We start from the raw sequence: 27,044 nt of genomic DNA, 5'->3' as shown, positions 1-27,044 counted from the left end.
GAAGCCTAATCAGCCTCAAAGGGTGATTTGATAGGGGTAAAACGACAGGGAGAGTTATGTTTCTTAGTGCCTCCTTCCCAAACACATAGTGGCTGTGCTCTTTTCGATGCTATTTCTGATTCCAGATCAGTTTATTTATTGCACGGCTCTATCATGCATCTGATTGGACTCGTGCTGAAGGTTCAAATGATGTATGTTCCTCATATTGTGGAATCACCCCCTCCCTTTCACTCTCTCTCTCTCTCCTACTGGTCTCAGAGGGTGGAGGACAGAGTCTGTGAAGGTGGAGACAGACAGAGCTGCTGTAGCAGGGGGGTTCTCAGTATTCTCCTGGCCCTGTCGTCACTGCAGAGCCAGCCAGCCAGCTCTGTCAGGCTGTTATCCCCTCCCTCTCTCCTCTCCCTTTCTCCTCCTCGGGTGTTGATAAGCCATGCTCTGGTGCTAGCTAATTACTCACGTCGCACTGGGAGGAATAGGGGGGAGATCCCCTAGAGGAAGTGACAGCTGTCTGCACTGCTTGGCTAACCGCCGCCGGGCACCTTTTAGCACATGTGATGCTGTTCCTGACAAATATGATGTCACAACCACTGAGGCTCCCCCTTCAATTAACCTCACCTCCCTTGACAGAGACTGGAGCGTCATCACTTCCTCCCATCCCCACTCTCAGCCTAGTGACTCATCTGCCCGTCAAGGCAACACAGCAGAGGAAGAGGGTGACCAATAATGGGATGTTTCCATTTTTTTATGTTAGTCTTTTAGCAGAAGCTCTTATCCAGAGTGACTTACACTGTAACATAGAAAAACACACTGCACCATCCCCAACTACTACCACAACTTGACCTACCGCAACAGAAAAATGGGCTTCCATTAATCATGAAAATATACAGATGAAACAGTCCTTGGAGAATGTCTTTGCCAGCTGTTTTTCTGTGCGAAGGCGGACTTGATGAATCTGGCTGCATGCAGAGGAGCGTCCTCCTCTCTGTCCAAAAATATCACTCAAAATATACCAAAGCAGCTTAGTTAAGCATCTGCAAGCGACGTGAGCCAGAAACTTATACCGAGAAAAAAGACCCTCAGCTGAAGTAGCGAGTGGAACAGAGACGTCTGAATAAAAAAAGATTGTATGAAAAAAAAGAGAGCCAGAGGACTAGTCCATAAAGCTGGCAGGGGAAGTGACAACCACTCAAGCAAACTGCTGGTTTCATCCAAACCACCAGGTACTGTAGCTACTACTAATCTATATCTAACTTAGAGTAGCAGTAGCTACAGTATCTGGTGGTTTGGATGAAACCAAGCAACCCATGATCTGCAAAACAACAATATCAACCATCGTCCTCTCATAACAGCCGCTGCAGACCATGGGCTATTAGGATGACATGTTTCCCAGGCTGAGTGGGGGAGATAGGAGGATGAAATCTAAATAGATACAACCCTGGGGGAATCTGTGGGAGCTCAACCCATATAGCAATCTGTCAACTTAATAGTCAGAGAGAGAGAGAGAGAGAGAGAGAGAGAGAGAGAGAGAGAGAGAGAGAGAGAGAGAGAGAGGGAGGTAGAAATAGAGAGAAATGTCAGATTTTCCTATTCATTAATGATCCTGGAAAGAAATGTATTGGACATTCAGCATCTCTTCTATTGGCCAATTTGAGAAGATAGGATCATAAAAAGAGTGGGAAATGTACTGCATCTCTTTTCTCTGCGAGAAAAAGGGGGAAATGGTCTGTCTGATAAATCCAATAGGCTCCAATTTCAACCTTCTATTATATTTTCTCTAAGGCTGCACATTCCATTTCCTGACAAATAGAGAGCTGCATGGGCCTTACAGTAGACCATCACATTCACATATACCAATAAACAAACACACACACACACACACACACTTTCAACCTTTGGAAACAGAGCCTCTTGGCTTTAGCACAGCTCCAATTTGTTTCTGATTGACAATTACTGTCAGTCCCGTGCGGTTTCATCAACATTCACAAGACACATTCCCTGTGGTGACTGAATGCAGTAATTCAATACTCCATGACACCAATTAGTGAGGTAAATAATAGCGTGGGCAGAAGAGGCAGAATCCCATCCGCTCTCACTGATCTCCAGTCTACCCTTATCAAAGCCGCTTTCTTCAAAACTCCAATTTGAGATCACAGGGAAGCTATAACTCTGACGCTTCCCCACAGTGAGGAATATGTGTTCAATAACAGAAGCCACACCATATGCTGCTGCCTGTCCAATTTCTCTCAGCCTCACGTCTGCACTGGCAGGAATCGACAATATCCAATATCTCCAGTCCGACTTAAACACTGCAATTTAGACCAGGGCGGGTGAAACTGGGAAAGGGTAAAAGATAAAAGGAGAGGCAGGGACTGGGTCCTCCAAGACGTTTATGGCATTTACTCCCAGATTGAACCATCTGCTCTCTTAACTCCAGCAGTCACACCTGGCCGACTTGAAAATCAATAGCGTTATCTTTTCAGATGGATAAATAAAGCCTTGGTTAGACCGGATGTTGCTCTGTGGCCCAGCCAGCCACTGCTATCAGTCTGGAGTCAGTAAGCTGGGAGAGGAACACATAAACGCTGTCTGTCTAGGGTCAGTGAGCTGGAAGAGGAACACATATACACTGTCTGTCTGGGGTCAGTGAGCTGGGAGAGGAACACAAACGCTGTCTGTCTGGGGTCAGTGAGCTGGGAGAGGAACACATAAACGCTGTCTGTCTGGGGTCAGTGAGCTGGGAGAGGAACACATAAACGCTGTCTGTCTGGGGTCAGTGAGCTGGGAGAGGAACACATAAACGCTGTCTGTCTGGGGTCAGTGAGCTGGGAGAGGAACACATAAACGCTGTCTGTCTGGCTGGAACTCCAGTCCACAGGGAGACAGGTGGCTTATCAGGGTGAGACCAAACACACTGTGTGGGAATGAACCCTAAGATGGGCTGCCTTATACATGGTTACACATCACCTAAAAAAGTAAGACGGTATAAATAGAGATGTGTTTATAAGATATGTATGACATGAGTGCCAGAGAATTTAAGCTTGTTTGTTCATCCAAATGTGTGTGCAAAAAAACATCTCAAAGTGGGAAAAATATCATGATGTCACGACAAATCACATGACTCTCAATAAATATATGTCACAGGACTAGAGCATTCGTGAGGGGATTAAGAATTGACAGAACAGTCCGAATGGCCACAGTACGGTTCTCCCTGGAGCTATCCATGGTGCTGAAAAAGTCCTCTCTCATGCATGACTTTATATAATCTGAGCCAGAGGAAGAAGTTCTGAACTACTAGACTCAGTCTGAATACTGTGATAGGTCCCATCCTTACATATTGATATAGACATAGATAGAACATGACATCATCTGACTCACCCCTGCAGCTCCTTGAGCGAGACAGAGATCTTGAGGTTGTGTCCCAGGATGTGCAGGGCTGTGAGGATGTCGGCCCACTGGACCATCTCCCCCAGAGGACCACCCTTCAGGACCTTGGGGCTGAACACATCCCCTGACTCCTCTGTCAGGAAGCCTACGTGCACCAGGATCTGAGAAATAAACAGAGGGTTGAGGGATTGAATTGTTTTCAGTCTCATTCTGATGAGCTCCCAACTAATAGGACTGATCCATGGTTCTTATCCATAGCGATCTATATTAGCTTCATTCATGTCTGTACATCTCAGATCCCCCCAAAACCATTGGTCTTGGAATAGAGATAAGAGAGATGAATTGCAACAAACTGAATATTTATGCTAAAAGACAGGAAGAGCCATGAAACATTCATCCCCAAGCAAATCTTGAAAAACACAATTTCTGAATCTGAATAGTGATTGATCTGCTGAAGATAATTAATATACCTAATGGTACAAGACTGTTTTAATTGCTGATGGGAGAGGATGGGACTTCCAGCCTGTTAACTGTGTAATGAAATCAGACTGTGTGATTTCTCCACAGATGGCAGCCTTTATTCTTCCCCAGTTACTTTTGACTCGCAAAACTTCCTCATCTTACTTCTAAAGAGTAAAGTAGCTAACCACTCTGGGGTTCGTGCTCCAAACTAGTTTAACCATTCTCACTAAAGATGGAAGAAAACGAAGGACTCAGTGAAGGCAGCCAACACAGACCCATTGAATATTGCACAATTGCTAGAGGACAAGATGACTGCACAGTGCACGCTCAATACAAAGAGGGAAATCGATGACAATCAATTGCGATTTATTGCTCTGCTTTCGTTAAGAGTGGACGCAACACAAATGCCTCACCATGACCAGGCAGAAGTACCGCAACAGGCCCCCTGCTTCTATGATGCCAGTGAATCCTCATGTCACTGTAGTGCCATGGTACTCATGCCAGCCAAACAATACTTGTCACGTCACCATAACTACATGAAATAATTCATTTTCAAATGACTACAAAAGGAATTGGAAGTTTAAAAAGTTGTCTACAGCAATTTTGCCTTTGTGAAAGCACAGTTCAGTGTAGAGAGAAAAAGACAGAGAAAAATCAAGGTTGCAGACAGAGAGGAGAGAGACTGGTGGGGTAGACGGCTGCTGTCTAGTTCCACTCCTCCGTGAAGTCTCCCTTCAACGAGTCTATTTCCATCGGCAGATTATCGTTCTCTCATCTGCGTTTTCACAGCAGCGCAGCAGTTCCTCCTCGTCTGTTTTCTGAACACTGTTCTGTCAGAGACGCTGCAGCCCAGAGGGGCCAGTTAATGGACAGAAACTATTACTGTTGAACACACCGTTAAAAATGAACAAAGACTCTTCTTTTTGGAGGCTGATCAAGGAACAGGCTTGGGAAGGATGCTGTGTGTTGACAGCGCTGGTGCTGGCTTATCCAAGCTAATAGTTCTCTAAAGAGAGACTGATGAAAAGAAGAATCCTATATGTTCTGAAAGCATCTCTTGGCCAAAGACCAGACTGGCCTGCTTTCCCAAAGCAAAGCAAACACCTATCAATCCCTGCGTCTCATGTTCACTCAGGCGTTTGAAGTTATGAGCCTTTTTTAACTAGAGAAGGATTAAAGGAGTGGGGTTTGCACAAAGAGAATGCTCGGAGTGGTAAACTCAAAGAATACTGCAGTCAATCTATACCTTTCCCAGCCTTGGTTTTGTGAATAATTCAAGCTTCAAGTTTTTAACGCCATGTGCACAAGTACAGTGAAATGCCTTTCTTGCAAATCCAGCAATATAGTCATCAATATCATTATAGCACTAAAAATAACAAGGTAGAACAGAAACCCATGAGAAATAAAAATAGAAAGAACACAGTTTATAAAGGGTCAGTTCCAATGTGCAGGGATACTGGAGTGAAATACGTAGATATAGAGGTAAGATGACTAGACATCAGGCTGATAGAGTAGCAGCAGCGCAAATTATGATTGTATGTGAGTGTGTGTGCATGTTGTGTGTGTGTTGGAGAGTCCTGTGAGTGTAGGTGTCAGTCTTGATGCCCCGGTACCGCTTGCCGTGCAGAAGCAGAGAGAACAGTCTATGGCTTGGGTTGCTGGAGTCTTTAATGATATTCCGAGCCTTCTTTTCATACTGCCTGTAGAACCTTTTGAGGATCTGTCATGAGGGCCCATGCCAAACCTTTTCAACCTCCTCCCTTCTCTCAGCACACATCCAAGCTGCAGGTTAAAGTTAAATCTACACTTGGTTTCCTCTATCGTATTCGCTCCTCTTTCACCCCAGCTGCCAAACTAACCCTGATTCAGATTACCATGCTACCCATGGTAGATTACGGATATGTTATTTATAGATTGGCAGGCAAGGGTGCTCTCGAGCTAGATGTTCTTCAGCCATCAGATTTGCCACCAATGCTCCTTATAGGACACATCACTGCATTCTATACTCCTCTGTAAACTGGCCATCTTCTGCATACCCGGCGCGAGACCCACTAATTAATCTTAATGGTTGTACAGTCGTCTCAAATAAAACTGTGAAGGACCTCGGCGTTACTCTGGACCCTGATCTCTCTTTTGAAGAACATATCAAGACCATTTCGAGGACAGCTTTTTTCCATCTACGTAACATTGCAAAAATCAGAAACTTTCTGTCCAAAAATGATGCAGAAAGATTTATCCATGCTTTTGTCACTTCTAGGTTAGACTACTGCAATGCTCTATTTTCCGGCTACCCGGATAAAGCACTAAATAAACTTCAGTTAGTGCTAAATACGGCTGCTAGAATCCTGACTAGAACCAAACATTTTTATCATATTACTCCAGTGCTAGCCTCTCTACACTGGCTTCCTGTCAAAGCAAGGGCTGATTTCAAGGTTTTACTGCTAACCTACAAAGCATTACATGGGCTTGCTCCTACCCATCTCTCTGATTTGGTCCTGCCGTACATACCTACACGTACGCTATGGTCACAAGACGCAGGCCTCCTAATTGTCCCTAGAATTTCTAAGCAAACAGCTGGAGGCAGGGCTTTCTCCTATAGAGCTCCATTTTTATGGAACGGTCTGCCTACCCATGTCAGAGACGCAAACTCGGTCTCAACCTTTAAGTCTTTACTGAAGACTCATCTCTTCAGTGGGTCATATGATTGAGTGTAGTCTGGCCCAGGAGTGGGAAGGTGAACGTAAAGGCTCTGGAGCAACGAACCGCCCTTGCTGTCTCTGCCTGGCCGGTTCCCCTCTTTCCACTGGGATTCTCTGCCTCTAACCCTATTACAGGGGCTGAGTCACTGGCTTGCTGGGGCTCTCTCATGCCGTCCCTGGAGGGGGTGCGTCACCTGAGTGGGTTGATTCACTGTTGTGGTCATCCTGTCTGGGTTGGCGCCCCCCCCTTGGGTTGTGCCGTGGCGGAGATCTTTGTGGGCTATACTCAGCCTTGTCTCTGGATGGTAAGTTGGTGGTTGAAGATATCCCTCTAGTGGTGTGGGGGCTGTGCTTTGGCAAAGTGGGTGGGGTTATATCCTTCCTGTTTGGCCCTGTCCGGGGGTGTCCTCGGATGGGGCCACAGTGTCTCCTGACCCCTCCTGTCTCAGCCTCCAGTTTTTATGCTGCAGTAGTTTATGTGTCGGGGGGCTGGGGTCAGTTTGTTATATCTGGAGTACTTCTCCTGTCCTATTCGGTGTCCTGTGTGAATCTAAGTGTGCGTTCTCTAATTCTCTCCTTCTCTCTCTCTCTCTCAGAGGACCTGAGCCCTAGGACCATGCCCCAGGACTACCTGACATGATGACTCCTTGCTGTCCCCAGTCCACCTGGCCATGCTGCTGTTCCAGTTTCAACTGACCTGAGCCCTAGGACCATGCCCCAGGACCACCTGACATGATGACTCCTTGCTGTCCCCAGTCCACCTGGCCATGCTGCTGCTCCAGTTTCAACTTCCACCTGACTGTGCTGCTGCTCCAGTTTCAACTGTTCTGCCTTATTATTATTCGACCATGCTGGTCATTTATGAACATTTGAACATCCTGGCCATGTTCTGTTATAATCTCCACCCGGCACAGCCAGAAGAGGACTGGCCACCCCACATAGCCTGGTTCCTCTCTAGGTTTCTTCCTAGGTTTTGGCCTTTCTAGGGAGTTTTTCCTAGCCACCGTGCTTCTACACCTGCATTGCTTGCTGTTTGGGGTTTTAGGCTGGGTTTCTGTACAGCACTTTGAGATATCAGCTGATGTACGAAGGGCTATATAAATACATTTGATTTGATTTGGTTGATGCTTATTTATAAAACCCTGTTAGGCCTCACTCCCCCCTATCTGAGATACCAACTGCAACCCTCATCTTCCACATACAACACCCGTTCTGCCAGTCACATTCTGTTAACGGTCCCTAAAGCACACTCATCCCTGGGTCACTCCTCTTTTCAGTTTGCTCAAGCTAGCATCTGGAAAGAGCTGCAACAAACACTCAAACTGGACAGCACTATCTCAATCTCTACTTTAAAGACTCAATCATGGACACTCTTACTGACACTTGTGGCTGCTTTGTCTTCTATGCCTAACAAAGTTTGTGCTGCTGCTATGTTGTTGCTATGTTGTTGCTATGTTGTGTTATGTTGTGTTATGTTGTGTTTTCTTTAACCTTTTACTTTTATTTAACTATTTAAATAGGCAAGTCAGTTAAGAACAAATTCAGTCTACCGGAGAACAGTGGGTTAAACAACCTTGTTCAGGAGCAGAACAACATATTTTTACCTTGTCAGCTCTGGGATTCGATCCAGAAACCTTTTGGGTACTGGCCCAACGCTCTAACCACTAGGCTACCTGCCAGCCCTGCTGTGTTGTTACCATGTTGTGTTGTCATCATGTGTTGTTACCATGTGTTGCTGCCATGTTGTGTTGCTGCCATGTTGTGTTGCTGCCATGTTGTGTTGCTGCCATGTTGTGTTGCTGCCATGTTGTGTTGCTGCCATGTTGTGTTGCTGCCATGTTGTGTTGCTGCCATGTTGTGTTGCTGCCATGTTGTGTTGCTGCCATGTTGTGTTGCTGCCATGTTGTGTTGCTGCCATGTTATGTTGTCTTAGGTCTCTCTTTATGTAGTGTTGTGGTGTCTCTCTTGTCGTGATGTGTTTTGTCCCCGCAGGAGGCCTTTTGCCTCTTGGTAATCCATCATTGTAAATAGGAATTTGTTCTTAATTGACTTGCCTAGTTAAATAAAGATTCAATAAAAATATGTAAATAAAAAGTTGGAAGAGGCAATGTTGCGCCTTCTTCACGACTGTGCATGTGTGAATGGACCATTTTAAAGTCCTTAGTGAGTTGAACACAGAGGAACCTGAAGCTCTCGACCCACTCCACTGCAGCCCCATCGATGTGTTGATCAGCTCCTTGGTCTTATTGTCGTTGAGGGAGAGATTGTTGTCCCAGCAACACACTGCCAGGTCACTGACCTCCTCCCTGTAGGCTGTCTCATCGACGCCAGTGATCAGGCCTACCAACGTTGTGTCGTCAACAAACTTGATGGTGTTGGAGTCGTGCATGGCCACGCAGTCGTGGGTGAACAGGTAGTACAGGAGGGGACTATACACACACCCATGTGGGGCCCCCATGTTGAGGGTCAGCATGGCAGAGGTAATGTTGCCTACCCTCACCACCTGGGGGCGGCCCGTCAGGTGTTCAGTCCCAGGGTCCTTAGCTTGGTGACAAACTTTTAGTGGACAATTTTGAACGCTGAGCTGTAGTCAGTGAACAGCATTCTCACATAGGTATTCCTCTTATCTAGGTGGGTGAGGGCAGTGTGGAGTGCAATTGAGATTAATTGTCTTTGGATCTGTTGGGGCGGAATGCAAATTGGGGTGGGTCTAGGGTGTCTGGGCTGATGGAGTTGATGTGTGCCATAACTAGCCTTTTAAAGCACTTCAGGGCGGTAGTCATTATGGCTTGAAGCCTTAGAGTTCTTGGGAACAGGAACGATGATAGTGAATATGCCTGCCAGCTGATCTGCGCATGCTCTGAGAACATGAGAGTGTTGACCTGATTAAAGATCTTACTCACGTTGGCCTCGGAGAGTGAGATAACCCAGTTCTCTGGGATGGTGGGGGCCCTCGCGCATGAAACGGTGTTGTTATGGTCGAAGTGTGCATAAAATGCAATGAGTTTGTCTGGAAGAGAGGCATGGTTGGACAGAGCACGTCTTCCTTTGGAATCCGTAATGGACTGTAGCTCCTGGTGTCGGAGCCTGTGTAGTATTATTCCACCTTAAAGTCCTTTTGATATTTTGTGTAGCGGGACTTCTTGTACTTGTTCCTTTCCTCAGCTGTAGCCTCAGGGTTGTCTGCGATAGCCCTGTGTGCGGTATCCTTTATCTTAGCGCCAACCTCCGTGTAAATCTAGGGCTTTTGTTTGGGGAAGCAGTGACCCTTCACTATGGGGACAACGTCGCCGATGCATTTCCTTATGAAGCCGGTGACGGAGGTGGTTAGCTCATCAATCTAATGTTATTCACTTCACTGTGAAAGGAAAATCAGCACAGGTACTGTTTAATCCATCTAGTGCACTGCAGACAAGCACAGACATGTAAACACACATGCCAATATTATTCTGAGGTTGATTTATAACCTTTATGACATTACGAAAAGGTTTGACACAAAGGGCAGGCTTGGGGAGATTTTACAGTCATTGTCATTTCATCAGTGATGGTAAAGCAGTGTTCCTGTATTCAGGCTCCTCCACCACTCCTTGAAAATGTCCCTATAAATGTTAGGCTGGTTAAAGAGCACTAAAGACAATACATCCCAGGCCTGCTTTCCTGATAATGGCTGGTCAGTCTCCTCCTTACAAATCTACTTCTCTCAGCCATTCACAGTAACACCACTCAGCAAATGGGTCCGTAATCGCTAGTGGAGAAAAACGTCACCACTGTAATGTTCATGAAGGCCACCTCGTCTTGATCCATCTTTTGTCAACCTTCCATCTTGTTGTTGTCAGTTGTGTGTCTGCCTACTTTTTCGGGAATCAAATATAGCAAACCAAAATGGGCACCTACCTGTACAACATATTACTGGCCTGCACTGTCATGGGAAGATATATGAGTTAACTGTCAACCTTTTGACTCATAGCAGAGACACAGAAACTCTCTCTCCCTCCACAGTCACCGCACACTCACCCTCTTCTGCTCCCTCCACAGTCACCGCACACTCACCCTCTTCTGCTCCCTCCACAGTAACCACACACTCACTCTCTTCTGAGCCCTCCACAGTCACCGCACACTCACCCTCTTCTGCTCCCTCCAGTCACCGCACACTCACCCTCTTCTGCTCCCTCCACAGTCACCGCAAACTCGCCCTCTTCTGCCCCCTCCACAGTCACCGCACACTCACCCTCTTCTGCTCCCTCCACAGTCACCGCACACTCACCCTCTTCTGCTCCCTCCACAGTCACCACACACTCACCCTCTTCTGCTCCCTCCACAGTCACCACACTCACCCTCTTCTGCTCCCTCCACAGTCACCACACTCACCCTCTTCTGCTCCCTCCAGTCACCACACACTCACCCTCTTCTGCTCCCTCCACAGTCACCACACACTCACCCTCTTCTGCTCCCTCCAGTCACCACACACTCACCCTCTTCTGCTCCCTCCATAGTCACCACACACTCACCCTCTTCTGCTCCCTCCACAGTCACCACACACTCACCCTCTTCTGCTCCCTCCATTGACTCCTCAGACGGTCATCTAGCCTGCGTGCAGCCGAGGCCCACTGTGCAGCCAGCCTGCGCATCCTTCTCTTCATGAAACTCAGAGACTCCTTCCCCGTACCCACCTGCTCCAGGAGGGCCCCGATGTCTGACTGGAATGCCGCCTGGAGGACAGGAAAATCGAGAAAAAAATATCCCCTTACTATGTTAATCACTTTGAGCACATAGAAAAAGCTATGTATTAGTCCAATACATTAACCACTTAATACATTAAACACCTCCCCAAACCTGTACAAAACAGCCACATGGTAACCACTAATATCCAGCAGCCCTACTTGGAGTTGAGTGGAGATGGGTGTTATATGAGTACAGCTCTCCCTGTCATACCCATTCCCCCTGGAGGCAGGGCTCCCAGATAGTGTTGCCTGAGGGACTCCTGCCTCATGCTCATAAACAGGCTGCCTTCTTTTCACTCCGCATGTTTCCCAGCCCTTTTATAATCGCTGGATCACAATGCAATCCGAGCAGCCAAGTGCTAATCAATGTTGTAACTGCATAAGGGAGCACAGAGGACTTATAAATGGCACATAGACAGTCACACAAAGCTCTCCGTCTCTCTCTCACACACACACACACACAGTGGGGACACACAATCCCTCTTTCCTTCCACACACATTCTCTTGCTTATGCACCCATACAAAATCAATATGAGATGCATTACTTTCGCACTACAAGTTAATTATTGTTTGGAAAGCAACTTGTAGGTGCTTCTGTGAACGCAGAGGAACACCTGAGAGAAGTCACAGGATTAGTCCAGCTGGATCCAGGCAGGTAATTAGAATCCATGATTAAGCTGCACAGATCATTGAAATGAGCAGCCGACCCATTGGTGTGTAGTGTACAGCGCTCCGGGGAGCAGCAACTAACTAGAACACCTGGCCCTGGTGGACCCAGAAATAACTGGAATGCTGCTCTCACAAGAAAAACAGCAACAGCCATGATTCAAGGCAGAGGGAGAATAGACTCTGTGAGTGACTGTATATCCACACTCCCCTCCCAGGAGACTGTGTGCCAGTCGGATACAGGGAAATTAGAGTGGAGATGAAATACAAAGACTAGTATCATAGACACAAACTCTGTACACACACACATACACACTATAGCAGCCCTGTAAACAGCCCATGCCAACCCAGCTATCCCACCTGTCTCTTGGGCAAAGGTTTGTGCGTGGGTGTGGTGGTCTGGTTCCTCCAGGTCAGAGGGGGGCAGAACCACTCCACCTCACTCAGGTAGATGAGGAAGGAGCAGTCGGAGCCGTCCACCCCATAGAAGGCATAGCAGGGGTCTGAGGTCCAGCGGGCACGCATCCACTGAGGGAAAAGGTCAAGGGAGACTCAAGTAATGATAAATATATACAGTATCTCTATGTATCAAAGGAGGTCAAAGGGGGTCAAATGTCAGTGTATAAATTAATGTATTATAGCTAAGGAACCCATGAAATCTGACTTGGACTTGGTCAAGGTCCTTTCATTGATCTGAACACAGCACTAGACATTGATCCTTGTGAAACAAGGCAGGGTTGATTGAAGCTGATCGTAAAAGCTGGAGTTGCAGGGTAATAAACAGTTCAAGAGCAAAAGGACATCAGGAAAACCACAGTGAAATTGCATGACATGCAGACTTACATCCACCTTGCTGGGGCAGTCTGGGTAGTGAGGGTCTTTGGGCACCTCACACTGTCCTGTTGCGCCATCCTTAACTGTGGGACAAAAACACATGTATTAACAACAAACACGTCCCTTTGGGCAGAATCCTTAAAATACCTGCTCATAACTTTGCTGTTCAGCCCTATGAGGATAGTGTGGAGCAGAAACCAGAAAAGCTTTTCAACGGGTCATACCTAAAAGGGAGCATATATTGGCTTTAGCACGAGTCTCTTGTATTAGAACAGAACTCTCCTGGCCATGGGGATAGAACAGAGCGTTAGACAGAATGTTGGGTTAGTTAACGCTACTGGCCATGGGGATAGAACAGAGTGTTCGACTGTTGGGTTAGTTAACTCTCCTGGCCATGGGGATAGAACAGAGCGTTAGACAGACTGTTGGGTTAGTTAACTCTACTGGCCATGGGGATAGAACAGAGCTTTAGACAGACTGTTGGGTTAGTTAACTCTACTGGCCATGGGGATAGAACAGAGTGTTAGACTGTTGGGTTAGTTAACTCTACTGGCCATGGGGATAGAACAGAGCGTTCGACTGTTGGGTTAGTTAACTCTCCTGGCCATGGGGATAGAACAGAGCGTTAGACAGGCTGTTGGGTTAGTTAACTCTAGTGGCCATGGGGATAGAACAGAGTGTTAGACTGTTGGGTTAGTTAACTCTACTGGCCATGGGGATAGAACAGAGCGTTAGACTGTTGGGTTAGTTAACTCTACTGGCCATGGGGATAGAACAGAGTGTTCGACTGTTGGGTTAGTTAACTCTCCTGGCCATGGGGATAGAACAGAGCGTTAGACAGGCTGTTGGGTTAGTTAACTCTACTGGCCATGGGGATAGAACAGAGTGTTCGACTGTTGGGTTAGTTAACTCTCCTGGCCATGGGGATAGAACAGAGCGTTAGACAGGCTGTTGGGTTAGTTAACTCTACTGGCCATGGGGATAGAACAGAGTGTTCGACTGTTGGGTTAGTTAACTCTCCTGGCCATGGGGATAGAACAGAGCGTTAGACAGGCTGTTGGGTTAGTTAACTCTAGTGGCCATGGGGATAGAACAGAGCTTTAGACAGGCTGTTGGGTTAGTTAACTCTACTGGCCATGGGGATAGAACAGAGTGTTCGACTGTTGGGTTAGTTAACTCTCCTGGCCATGGGGATAGAACAGAGCGTTAGACAGACTGTTGGGTTAGTTAACTCTACTGGCCATGGGGATAGAACAGAGCGTTAGACAGACTGTTGGGTTAGTTAACTCTAGTGGCCATGGGGATAGAACAGAGCGTTAGACAGACTGTTGGGTTAGTTAACTCTACTGGCCATGGGGATAGAACAGAGCGTTAGACAGACTGTTGGGTTAGTTAACTCTACTGGCCATGGTGATAGAACAGAGCGTTAGACAGACTGTTGGGTTAGTTAACTCTACTGGCCATGGTGATAGAACAGAGCGTTAGACAGACTGTTGGGTTAGTTAACTCTACTGGCCATGGGGATAGAACAGAGTGTTCGACTGTTGGGTTAGTTAACTCTACTGGCCATGGGGATAGAACAGAGCGTTAGACAGACTGTTGGGTTAGTTAACTCTACTGGCCATGGTGATAGAACAGATTGTTAGACTGTTGGGTTAGTTAACTCTACTGGCCATGGGGATAGAACAGAGCGTTAGACAGACTGTTGGGTTAGTTAACTCTCCTGGCCATGGGGATAGAACAGAGCGTTAGACAGACTGTTGGGTTAGTTAATAGCCACTTCTGAAAGCTTGGCTTCCCTTGCTGATCTCTGATGCCTACTGAAAACAGTGGATAGACAACACTGCGTGGGCTTGATTGATAAAATCCCCTCTCTCCCACACGTTCTCACTCCTTCGCTCCCTGTCTCCCTCCTTCGTTCCCTCTCTCCCTAGTCTCACTCCTTCATTCCCTCTCTCCCCAGTCTCACTCCTTCGTTCCCTCTCTCCCCAGTCTCCCTCCTTCGTTCCCTCTCTCCCCAGTCTCCCTCCTTCGTTCCCTCTCTCCCCAGTCTCCCTCCTTCGTTCCCTCTCTCCCCAGTCTCCCTCCTTCGTTCCCTCTCTCCCCAGTCTCACTCCTTCGTTCCCTCTCTCCCCAGTCTCACTCCTTCGTTCCCTCTCTCCCCAGTCTCACTCCTTCGTTCCCTCTCTCCCCAGTCTCACTCCTTCGTTCCCTCTCTCCCCAGTCTCACTCCTTCGTTCCCTCTCTCCCCAGTCTCACTCCTTCGTTCCCTCTCTCCCCAGTCTCACTCCTTCGTTCCCTCTCTCCCCAGTCTCACTCCTTCGTTCCCTCTCTCCCCAGTCTCACTCCTTCGTTCCCTCTCTCCCCAGTCTCACTCCTTCGTTCCCTCTCTCCCCAGTCTCACTCCTTCGTTCCCTCTCTCCCCAGTCTCACTCCTTCGTTCCCTCTCTCCCCAGTCTCACTCCTTCGTTCCCTCTCTCCCCAGTCTCACTCCTTCATTCCCTCTTTCCCCAGTCTCACTCCTTCATTCCCTCTCTCCCCTGCCTCCCTCCCTCCCTACTTGTCGGCAGCCAGCTCCAATTAGCCTAATTAAAGAGAGCAGAAGCTGTTCCTCTACCAGCGTGCCGCCAAGCCTGGGTGAGCGCAATCACAGACAAAGGATTAGCAGCCATTCTGTTTGATTACCATTATAACTACAGCAGTCACAGTGTGGAGCGCTAACACTCGCGATGTCACTAAATTAGCCAGGGGATTAGGTTCTGGTAGCAAAAACAGTCTCTACAGAATAGGACATGTCTGCTTTACTCAATGACCAGGCAAATAATGACAATATGCAAAGTCTATAATTGGCTTTCTAATGTGTCGGCTAGTGGAGTTAGTCTCGCTTTGCATGTAAGTAGCCTACTGTATCTCTTGCTCAAACAGAACAGGAGCACAATGAACTGAGCAGAGGACAGCTAATTGAAGAAAGCTGACGGTCTCAGATCTTCTTAACTAGAGGGGAATTCATCAGCATACACTGAACATCATGTAGCGTTATTTATAATTATGCTGAGACAGGGAGATAGAGCCCTCCTGCAGCGTAGCTCTCTTCACAAAGACATGGAGACTCATCATTTGAAGTACTGTCATAAATGCTGCCTGTCATGTTCAATAGGGTCTTATAGTGTGGCAGACATATACAACTACCTTTCAAATGTGAAGAGTGGTCAGATGTGTGTGTGTGTCTCTTGTACCTCTGTTGGTGGCCAGGCTGCGCTGTAGGATCTGCTCCACCTTCACAGCCATGTCAGACATGTTCTGGGCGATAGCCTGGATCCTCTCCACCAGACCAATCGGCTGGATCCTGCCAACACACACACACACAGGGGAATGACCATCAATAGGGCAGGCACAGGTGAATGAAGTGTTAGGCATGTCTTCTCTTTCTTGCTGATCATTTCTGCCATCTCTTTCCCCATGACAACCCACCAGGCACACACTGGTTGAATGAATCGTTTTTTTCTAGTCATTTCAATGAAGCTATTTTGAAATAGATGTTGAATTGATGTCTGTGCCCAGTGGGAATGCACATTCAATCTTTATCCTTTATCTCAATCCTTAAACTCCCTGGACACATCTAGAAAAAGAAACGTAGAAGGCTACTTCTTTCATCTAAGTCCACCCTCCTACAGTATACGCTTACTGTTTCCTCCCAAAAGAGAATTCATTTATTTATTTTACCTTTATTTAACTAGGCAAGTCAGTTAAGAACAAATTCTTATTTTCAATGACTGCCTAGGAACAGTGGGTTAACTGCCTTGTTCAGGGGCAGAACGACAGAGTTTTACCTTGTCAGCTCGGGGATTCGATCTTTCAACCTTTCGGTTACTAGTCCAACCCTCTAACCACTAGGCTACCTGCTAATTGAGCTTCAACAAGGAGAGGAAATGCTGATTGTGTGGAACTTGGTTGGAGCGTGAAATAAAAAAGCTTTTAAACTCTGACACAATTTATTTGTTGAGGTGAAAAAGTGACTCAGCACATTAAAGCCAGTCCCTGGGAGACTGAGAACAGAGCGCAATTAGGTTGTTAGGTTGTTAGCAAATGCCTTTCATGGCAGCTGACTGCCATGGCTTGTTGTTGCCATGTTAGTGTTGGCAAAACAAGCAGAAAAAAAGAGAGTGAAAAAGAAAGAGAAAAGGAGACAGCAATAAAAAGAGGGAGTTAGCCCTGAACTCACAGCTATCTCAGGCACTAGCAGTGAAAACTGGAAGGTGCCCAGGAACTGCAAGCTGAAGTATTATGGCAGTGTGAACATTGTGAACTTGCTTTGGCTCCCTTCCGATAAAGACAGAAATCTCAGCCCTCGCTGATGTAGCATAAAGGTCCAAAGAGGCACAGAGATTTCCAGCTGTCTTTATGGAGCCATGATGATTGTGTATAATCTCAATGCAGTCAGTCAGCCGCCTGGGCCCCACAGTATAAAAGAACAGTGCTCCTGTGTGTGCTGTAGAGAACTGAGGACTAAACGTTCTCACGGGCATAGCCATGGTTAAGCAAGGCCTCCGAGACAGAATCATCACCAGTCCATTCAGCCTCTATCTGTTACTTCTACACTGGGTCTTCCCAAGGCTGCTGTGACCTGGTCATGGAAGCTGAGGACCCTCCAATAGGAAGGATGCTGGTCTTAAGGAGTACTACTCTACTACAGATGGACTCTGCAGAGCTGAAGACACTGTTTATCAGGGAGTATCAACCAGAGCCAAATCAATAGCTGGGGTCTAACAGCCCTGTTATATCAATGAGACGCTGACTGTACACATTGGTCAACACTGGCCTTTTGCTTTTGTTCAAACTGTACAGCTTTATCTAACATATCCATTTAAATGAATGGTTGGGAGTTTTTGTTGTTGAAGAAATGGGCAACGGTCTAGACCAGTGTTTCTGGAATAAGTGTATGAGCATGGGTGTGGTATGTGTGTCTAAAATGCTGCATTACTTTGCGTAAAATCCCCCTCTAATATCACTTGACCCTACGGGCAACTGTTAGCCATCACTTCCTATTCCCTCCTATGAGGCAGCATGTCAGAACAGATGAGAGCCAGACACAGACAGAGCGGTCCTCAGCACAGCACCAGACTGCAGCACAGACTGATCAGTATAGGAAACATTCCTGTGGCCAGACAGAGAATCCTGTCCTCCCTCTATAGAACACCACTAATACATTTACAATGGGTGTCTGGCCCTGGAGAACCATACACAGCATTAAAAAGAGAGAGAGAGACGGCTGATTCCTTTTTAAAGACCTAACAGTGGACTCTGAATGGCTCTGGGTTCTTTGTTTGCATCTGTTAAACTGCACCTTGGCTGAATTCTGAGCAGGTCACCAAGCAGACTAGACTTCATTACCAGAGGCAAACTACTGAAGCCTAGAGATGCTCCCCCTTTTTCATAATCGCTTACAGTTAGGCTGACTTAAACAGCAATGAATGGCCTCTTTCCGGCAACATTTAGGAAGAAAATCCTCATCATTTCTATAGAACCTTTCAAGGAATGTGAATAGTGAGAGTAATTTATGTTCTAACAATACTGTCTACTCTGGTGTTTAGAATCCATATCAAACATCCACATCTCTGCATTCTGGCAGATAGCGCAACTCTCGGGCATAGTTTGAGCCGGGATTATTTTCCTGGTGTGAGACAGTGAGTGTAGGATCAGGGATGTCCAGAAGGGATGGTCAGAGTGTCAGACACGGGCAAACCTCGGCAGGAGGGAGCCTCTCAACCCCCTGTACGAGAGAGGTCCGTTGCCATGGAGACAGAAGAGCAAACTCCAGGTTGTTAGCCTCTGCATGTCTGGCAGCGCAGCATCCCTGTCTGACTGTCCATGTCCACCCAATAACAGGGCAAATCGATAGGAAAATGTTGAGACTAATGAGACAACGTCTAGTTTAAATATCCTCCAATTATTTGTTTATATGCAGACAAATATATGCATACACCAGACATTATGTAATGGCAGGCCTGCTACCAAACCCCAGAACCCTACCTGTCCAGTGCTGAACTGAGCTCAACCAGTCTGTGGGAGTCTGTGGTGGTGTTGCCCAGTTTGGACAAAGTGTCCATCCTCTTCATGATGACCTCCAGCATATCACTGATCTTCCTCAGCACCCCGCGAGACTCTGGACCTCCCAGCACTGCCAACACACAGACACATACAGTAGGTCAGATTATAAGAGCACAAGGGCAGGGGTCAATTCAATTTGAAGGCTGTCAATTCAGGAAGTAAACTTAAATAACAATTCAAAATGTGGAAAAACTGCATCTATTTTTAATGACTTCTCAAACTGAGGACTAGAAGCTACTTTTTTCAAAAATGTTTCAATGTTTTTTATTTTTTATTATTAAAACCACTTCCTGAATTGACTGCCTTCAATTCATCCCTGAAGAGCAAAATACAGTTAAATCGAGTACAGGCGTAACTGAATGACAACAGAGACAGAATACAATATGGAATTTTATTGAATATTTTTGGGTAGGATAGTTTGGGGTAGGCCTCGTCTCAGAGGAATGTTCCTCAGAACCAGATGCTGATGACAGGTTGCCCTATGCTGGGCAGCTGGCATCAAACCCCCACACCCACTGGGAGAACGGGGATCCGATGACGGGCCTTCAGTTGGTGGTGGGGAGGTCGTTGGAAGACTGTTGCTGCAAAACAGCAAGTGGGAGACGCAAGGTTTGAGATTCATGCCCATAGACCCTTTTCCAGTACACGACACACCGACTTCACGCACAGACGCACGAGACGCTTGGCTGCAATAAGAAAGCCATCGCCATCTGCGCCTATTCAACATAGCCTAGATTTTTTTTATTACTTCCAAACAACAACAAAAAACATTTTGGGGTTCTCATATGCTTACAAAGATGTTTTGATTCTTGCTTGAACAGTCGCTAAGATTATATTTGGTTGTGATTTTTGCAAAATAACTATTTTGGATGCAACAGTTGTTAGCTAGAATGCTAACGCTCATTGATATAGTCTGTAGCAAAAACTAACCAATTGTACTGGTTAAGGTTGAAGTGTTTTCTAAGTATAATGCAGTTGATTTGCGATGATGACACAAACATTATATTAAGCAGGACATTCATACAAGCCTTAAAATCCAATTCTAATCCAAAAGTAGTGTGAAATGCACTCATAAGCAACATGTAAATATAGGCTTTTTTTTGCTGGCTTTCGATAAGAACCCTGTGTTCTGCAACCAACTTGCGCACATCGCCCTCGTGCGGCAACGTTTGCAAACACAGAAAGGGGTCTACTGGTTGAAAGAGATTAAAGTAATTATTACACGAGTGAGTCCATAGGTTAATCAGCAACCGTGGTGGAATTGCCTTAGTGTGCCATGATCATAGGGTGAAGTTAATAGGTGAATGACATTCCACACGCTTGCTAATAGTAAAGGAGAAGGAGAGACCTGACGCTATGCTGATGAGGTCAAATTGACACTACCCTATAAATACCGGTTATACTGATGAGGTAATGTTATAGGCACTACCCTATAAATACCAGTTATACTGATGAGGAAATGTTATAGGCACTACCCTATAAATACCGGTTATACTGATGAGGAAATGTTATAGGCACTACCCTATAAATACCGGTTATACTGATGAGGTAATGTTATAGGCACTACCCTATAAATACCAGCTATACTGATGAGGTAATGTTATAGGCACTACCCTATAAATACCAGCTATACTGATGAGGTAATGTTATATGCACTACCCTATAAATACCGGTTATACTGATGAGGAAATGTTAGGCACTACCCTATAAATACCAGCTATAATGATGAGGTAATGTTATATGCACTACCCTATAAATACCAGCTATACTGATGAGGTAATGTTATAGGCACTACCCTATTAATACCAGCTATAATGATGATGTAATGTTATAGGCATTACCCTATTAATAACGGCTATAATGATGAGGTAATGTTATACGCACTACCCTATTAATACCGGCTATAATGATGAGGTAATGTTATAGGCACTACCCTATAAATACCAGCTATACTGATGAGGTAATGTTATAGGCACTACCCTATTAATACCAGCTATAATGATTAGGTAATGTTATAGGCACTACCCTATTAATACCGGCTATACTGATGAGGTAGTGATATGCACTACCCTATTAATATCGGCTATAATGATGAGGTAATGTTATAGGCACTACCCTATAAATACCAGCTATACTGATGAGGTAATGTTATAGGCACTACCCTATTAATACCAGCTATAATGATGAGGTAATGTTATAGGCACTACCCTATTAATACCGGCTATACTGATGAGGTAATGTGATATGCACTACCCTATTAATACCGGCTATAATGATGAGGTAATGTTATAGGCACTACCCTATTAATACCAGCTATACTGATGAGGTAATGTTATAGGCACTACCCTATTAATACCAGCTATACTGATGAGGTAATGTTATAGGCACTACCCTATAAATACCAGCTATACTGATGAGGTAATGTTATAGGCACTACCCTATTAATACCAGCTATAATGATGAGGTAATGTTATATGCACTACCCTATTAATGTAATGTTATACGCACTACCCTATTAATACCAGCTATAATGATGAGGTAATGTTATAGGCACTACCCTATAAATACCAGCTATACTGATGAGGTAATGTTATAGGCACTACCCTATTAATACCAGCTATAATGATGAGGTAATGTTATATGCACTACCCTATTAATGTAATGTTATACGCACTACCCTATTAATACCAGCTATAATGATGAGGTAATGTTATAGGCACTACCCTATAAATACCAGCTATACTGATGAGGTAATGTTATAGGCACTACCCTATTAATACCAGCTATAATGATGAGGTAATGTTATATGCACTACCCTATTAATGTAATGTTATACGCACTACCCTATTAATACCAGCTATAATGATGAGGTAATGTTATAGGCACTACCCTATTAATACCGGCTATAATGATGAGGTAATGTTATACGCACTACCCTATAAATACCAGCTATACTGATGAGGTAATGTTATAGGCACTACCCTATTAATACCAGCTATAATGATGAGGTAATGTTATATGCACTACCCTATTAATGTAATGTTATACGCACTACCCTATTAATACCAGCTATAATGATGAGGTAATGTTATATGCACTACCCTATTAATACCGGCTATAATGATGAGGTAATGTTATAGGCACTACCCTATAAATACCAGCTATACTGATGAGGTAATGTTATAGGCACTACCCTATTAATACCAGCTATAATGATTAGGTAATGTTATAGGCACTACCCTATTAATACCGGCTATACTGATGAGGTAGTGATATGCACTACCCTATTAATATCGGCTATAATGATGAGGTAATGTTATAGGCACTACCCTATAAATACCAGCTATACTGATGAGGTAATGTTATAGGCACTACCCTATTAATACCAGCTATAATGATGAGGTAATGTTATAGGCACTACCCTATTAATACCGGCTATACTGATGAGGTAATGTGATATGCACTACCCTATTAATACCGGCTATAATGATGAGGTAATGTTATAGGCACTACCCTATTAATACCAGCTATACTGATGAGGTAATGTTATAGGCACTACCCTATTAATACCAGCTATACTGATGAGGTAATGTTATAGGCACTACCCTATAAATACCAGCTATACTGATGAGGTAATGTTATAGGCACTACCCTATTAATACCAGCTATAATGATGAGGTAATGTTATATGCACTACCCTATTAATGTAATGTTATACGCACTACCCTATTAATACCAGCTATAATGATGAGGTAATGTTATAGGCACTACCCTATAAATACCAGCTATACTGATGAGGTAATGTTATAGGCACTACCCTATTAATACCAGCTATAATGATGAGGTAATGTTATATGCACTACCCTATTAATGTAATGTTATACGCACTACCCTATTAATACCAGCTATAATGATGAGGTAATGTTATAGGCACTACCCTATAAATACCAGCTATACTGATGAGGTAATGTTATAGGCACTACCCTATTAATACCAGCTATAATGATGAGGTAATGTTATATGCACTACCCTATTAATGTAATGTTATACGCACTACCCTATTAATACCAGCTATAATGATGAGGTAATGTTATAGGCACTACCCTATTAATACCGGCTATAATGATGAGGTAATGTTATACGCACTACCCTATAAATACCAGCTATACTGATGAGGTAATGTTATAGGCACTACCCTATTAATACCAGCTATAATGATGAGGTAATGTTATATGCACTACCCTATTAATGTAATGTTATACGCACTACCCTATTAATACCAGCTATAATGATGAGGTAATGTTATATGCACTACCCTATTAATATCGGCTATAATGATGAGGTAATGTTATAGGCACTACCCTATAAATACCAGCTATACTGATGAGGTAATGTTATAGGCACTACCCTATTAATACCAGCTATAATGATGAGGTAATGTTATAGGCACTACCCTATTAATACCGGCTATACTGATGAGGTAATGTGATATGCACTACCCTATTAATACCGGCTATAATGATGAGGTAATGTTATAGGCACTACCCTATTAATACCAGCTATACTGATGAGGTAATGTTATAGGCACTACCCTATTAATACCAGCTATACTGATGAGGTAATGTTATAGGCACTACCCTATAAATACCAGCTATACTGATGAGGTAATGTTATAGGCACTACCCTATTAATACCAGCTATAATGATGAGGTAATGTTATATGCACTACCCTATTAATGTAATGTTATACGCACTACCCTATTAATACCAGCTATAATGATGAGGTAATGTTATAGGCACTACCCTATAAATACCAGCTATACTGATGAGGTAATGTTATAGGCACTACCCTATTAATACCAGCTATAATGATGAGGTAATGTTATATGCACTACCCTATTAATGTAATGTTATACGCACTACCCTATTAATACCAGCTATAATGATGAGGTAATGTTATAGGCACTACCCTATAAATACCAGCTATACTGATGAGGTAATGTTATAGGCACTACCCTATTAATACCAGCTATAATGATGAGGTAATGTTATATGCACTACCCTATTAATGTAATGTTATACGCACTACCCTATTAATACCAGCTATAATGATGAGGTAATGTTATAGGCACTACCCTATTAATACCGGCTATAATGATGAGGTAATGTTATACGCACTACCCTATTAATACTGGCTATACTGATGAGCTAATGTTATACACTACCCTATTAAATACCAGCTATAATGATGAGGTAATGTTATAGGCACTACCCTATAAATACTAGCAATCCAGGCCCCCGGCCTGATTGGTGTCAGTTTTCCCCCCATCCCTAGCAAACACACCTGATTTAAACTAATTGCATTTTTAACTGAAGATCATGATTAGATTATTATTGGAGTCAGGTGTGTTAGCTGGGGCTGAGGCAAAAGTATGACACCAATCAGGCCCCCGGGGACTGGAGTTGCCCTGGGCTATGCTGATGAGTGAGATAGTGATGTGAATTATGTGAGTTTACTCAATGAATGAAAAGTTACAATCCATTCAGTCCAGCCTTACTGATTGAATGTTCGTAAACTACATTACTTTACACACACACAGAGACAGACAGACAGAGAGAGAGAGAGATAAGTGATAGAGATATGTTGTGTGGTTAACTGCTATATTGACAAAGAGAACTGCCAGTTAAATCAGACACGTTGGAAGTACAAGCACCATTGCCACTCATCCATACTGTCAGAATATCAGCATCATCCAAAATAAGTTAAACTAAACAATCAATCCCTGGGCTAAGTACAACACAGAACCTAGGGGACAAACCTCCTGCTTCCCAACTCCCACGGCCTATCCATTCTCCAATATGAAAATTTAATTAAATCTAGAATCGGCTTCCTATATCGCAACAAAGCATCCTTCACTCATGCTGCCAAACATACCCTCGTAAAACTGACCATCCTACCGATCCTCGACTTCAGCAATGTCATTTACAAAATAGCCCCCAACACTATACTCAATAAATTGGATGCAGTCCATCACAGTGCCATCCGTTTTGTCACCAAAGCCCCATATACTACCCACCACTGCGACCTGTATGCTCTCGTTGGCTGGTCCTCGCTTCATACTCGTCGCCAAACCTACTGGCTCCAGGTCATCTACAAGTCTTTGCTAGGTGAAGCCCCGCCTTATCTCAGCTCACTGGTCACCATAGCAGCACACACCCGTAGCACGCGCTCCAGCAGGTATATTTCACTGGTCACCCCAAAGCCAATTCCTCCTTTGGCCGCCTTTCCTTCCAGTTCTCTGCTGCCAATGACTGGAACAAACTGCAAAAATCACTGAAGCTGGAGACTCCTATCTCCCTCACTCACTTTAAGCACCAGCTGTCAGAGCAGCTCACAAATCACTGCACCTGTACATAGCCCATCCAACTACCTCATCCCCATACTGTATTTATTTATTTTGCTCCTTTTTGCACCCCAGTATCTCTACTTGCACATTCATCTTCTGCACATCTATCACTCCAGTGTTTACTTGCTATATTGTAATTACTTTGCAAGTATGGCCTATTTATTGCCTCACCTCCCTTATCTTACCTCATTTGCACACACTGTATATAGACTTTTTCTACTGTATTATTGACTGTATGTTTGTTTGTTTATTCCATGTGTAACTCTGTGTTGTTGTATGTGTCAAACTGCTTTGCTTTATCTTGGCCAGGTCGCAGTTGTAAATGACAACTTGTTCTCAACTAGCCTACCTGGTTAAATAAAGGTGAAATAAAAAATAAATAAAAATGAAGCTCAATGCCTTTTCAAAGGCTGCGTCACAATACAGATTCACTCAAGATTGAATTAAGATTCAATTATGAATGCAATGTATTGCAGACAGATGTTTCATGAATATCTCAGCCAGGCCCCAGGTATTTTCGGTGCACCTTGACAAAACAACATGCAGGAGTTTCTCTATTTTATTTATTTAACCTTTACTTAACTAGGCAAGTCAGTAAGAACAGATTCTTATTTACGATGACGGCCTACCAAAAGGCCTCCTGAAGGGGATGCGGGCTGGGATTTAAAAAATTTGACCTTCATTACTGAGGCAGAGAACACAGGGACCAACAGGAAGGGAACAAATTAGGCTAAAATTTTTGTTTTTTCCTTCTTTCTCAGCTCCAATTACCCATGACCCAGAGAGAGCAAGGGAACCAGAATGATGCTATTAGCCCTCACCTGGTCAATGAAAGAGCCCATAGCTATTAGACCAGGGTCAACTCAGTTCTCCACCACACCACACTCACATGTTACAGCCATGCTCTCCCTTATGTTTACCTAATTACTCTGCTCCAACTCCACAATGGAGATTTTAGTGAGGGAAAAAAGTATTTGATCCCCTGCAGATTTTGTACATTTGCCAACTGACAAAGAAATGATCAGTCTATATTTTTTTTGTCAATTTAAAAAACAATTAAAATAAAAGATGACGATTTTTTTTGGGGTGTATGTATGTATGTATGTATGTATGTATGTATGTATGTATGTATGTATGTATGTATGTATATATATATATATATATAGTGGTGCAAAAAGGTATTTAGTCAGCCACCAATTGTGCATGTTCTTCCACTTGAAAAGATGAGAGGCCTGTAATTTTCATCATAGGTACACTTCAACTATGACAGGATTTTTTATGAATTTATTAGCAAATTATGGTGGAAAATAAGTATTTGGTCAATAACAAAAGTTTCTCAATACTTTGTTATATACCCTTTGTTGGCAATGACAGAGGTCAAACGTTTTCTGTAAGTCTTCACAAGGTTTTCACACACCGTTGCTGGTATTTTGGCCCATTTCTCCATGCAGATCTCCTCTAGAACAGTGATGTTTTGGGGCTGTTGCTGGGCAACACAGACTTTCAACTCCCTCCAAAGATTTTCTATGGGATTGAGATCTGGAGACTGGCTAGGCCACTCCAGGACCTTGAAATGCTTCTGGTGTGTTTGGGATCATTGTCATGCTGAAAGACCCAGCCACGTTTCATCTTCAATGCCCTTGCTGATGGAAGGAGGTTTTCACTCAGAATCTCACGATACATGGCCCCATGCATTCTTTCCTTTACACGGATCAGTCGTCCTGGTCCCTTTGCAGAAAAATAGCCCCAAAGCATGATGTTTC

General features: G+C 44.4%; 1 protein-coding gene across 2 annotated transcripts in view; it reads right to left on the bottom strand.

Moving 5' to 3' along the window:
• The window catches only part of LOC109893537 (alpha-1,6-mannosylglycoprotein 6-beta-N-acetylglucosaminyltransferase B-like), a 90,647-nt gene that overhangs the window by 40,791 nt on the left and 22,812 nt on the right, over positions 1-27,044 (bottom strand). For both annotated transcript variants that reach the window (XM_031827754.1, XM_031827755.1), the window contains exons 3-8: positions 18,797-18,944; positions 16,003-16,112; positions 12,776-12,849; positions 12,293-12,460; positions 11,090-11,254; positions 3,376-3,545 (exon numbers count right to left, since the gene is read on the bottom strand). In XM_031827754.1, the coding sequence (XP_031683614.1) occupies positions 3,376-3,545; positions 11,090-11,254; positions 12,293-12,460; positions 12,776-12,849; positions 16,003-16,112; positions 18,797-18,944 (835 nt within the window). The remainder of the gene's footprint in view (positions 1-3,375; positions 3,546-11,089; positions 11,255-12,292; positions 12,461-12,775; positions 12,850-16,002; positions 16,113-18,796; positions 18,945-27,044) is intronic.

Source organism: Oncorhynchus kisutch, linkage group LG6 (assembly GCF_002021735.2).
Source record: "Oncorhynchus kisutch isolate 150728-3 linkage group LG6, Okis_V2, whole genome shotgun sequence".
In the NCBI taxonomy this organism is placed as follows: Eukaryota; Metazoa; Chordata; class Actinopteri; order Salmoniformes; family Salmonidae; genus Oncorhynchus; species Oncorhynchus kisutch.
The sequence above is the reverse complement of the archived record's forward strand: the minus strand, read 5'-3'. Positions and strand labels throughout refer to the sequence as shown.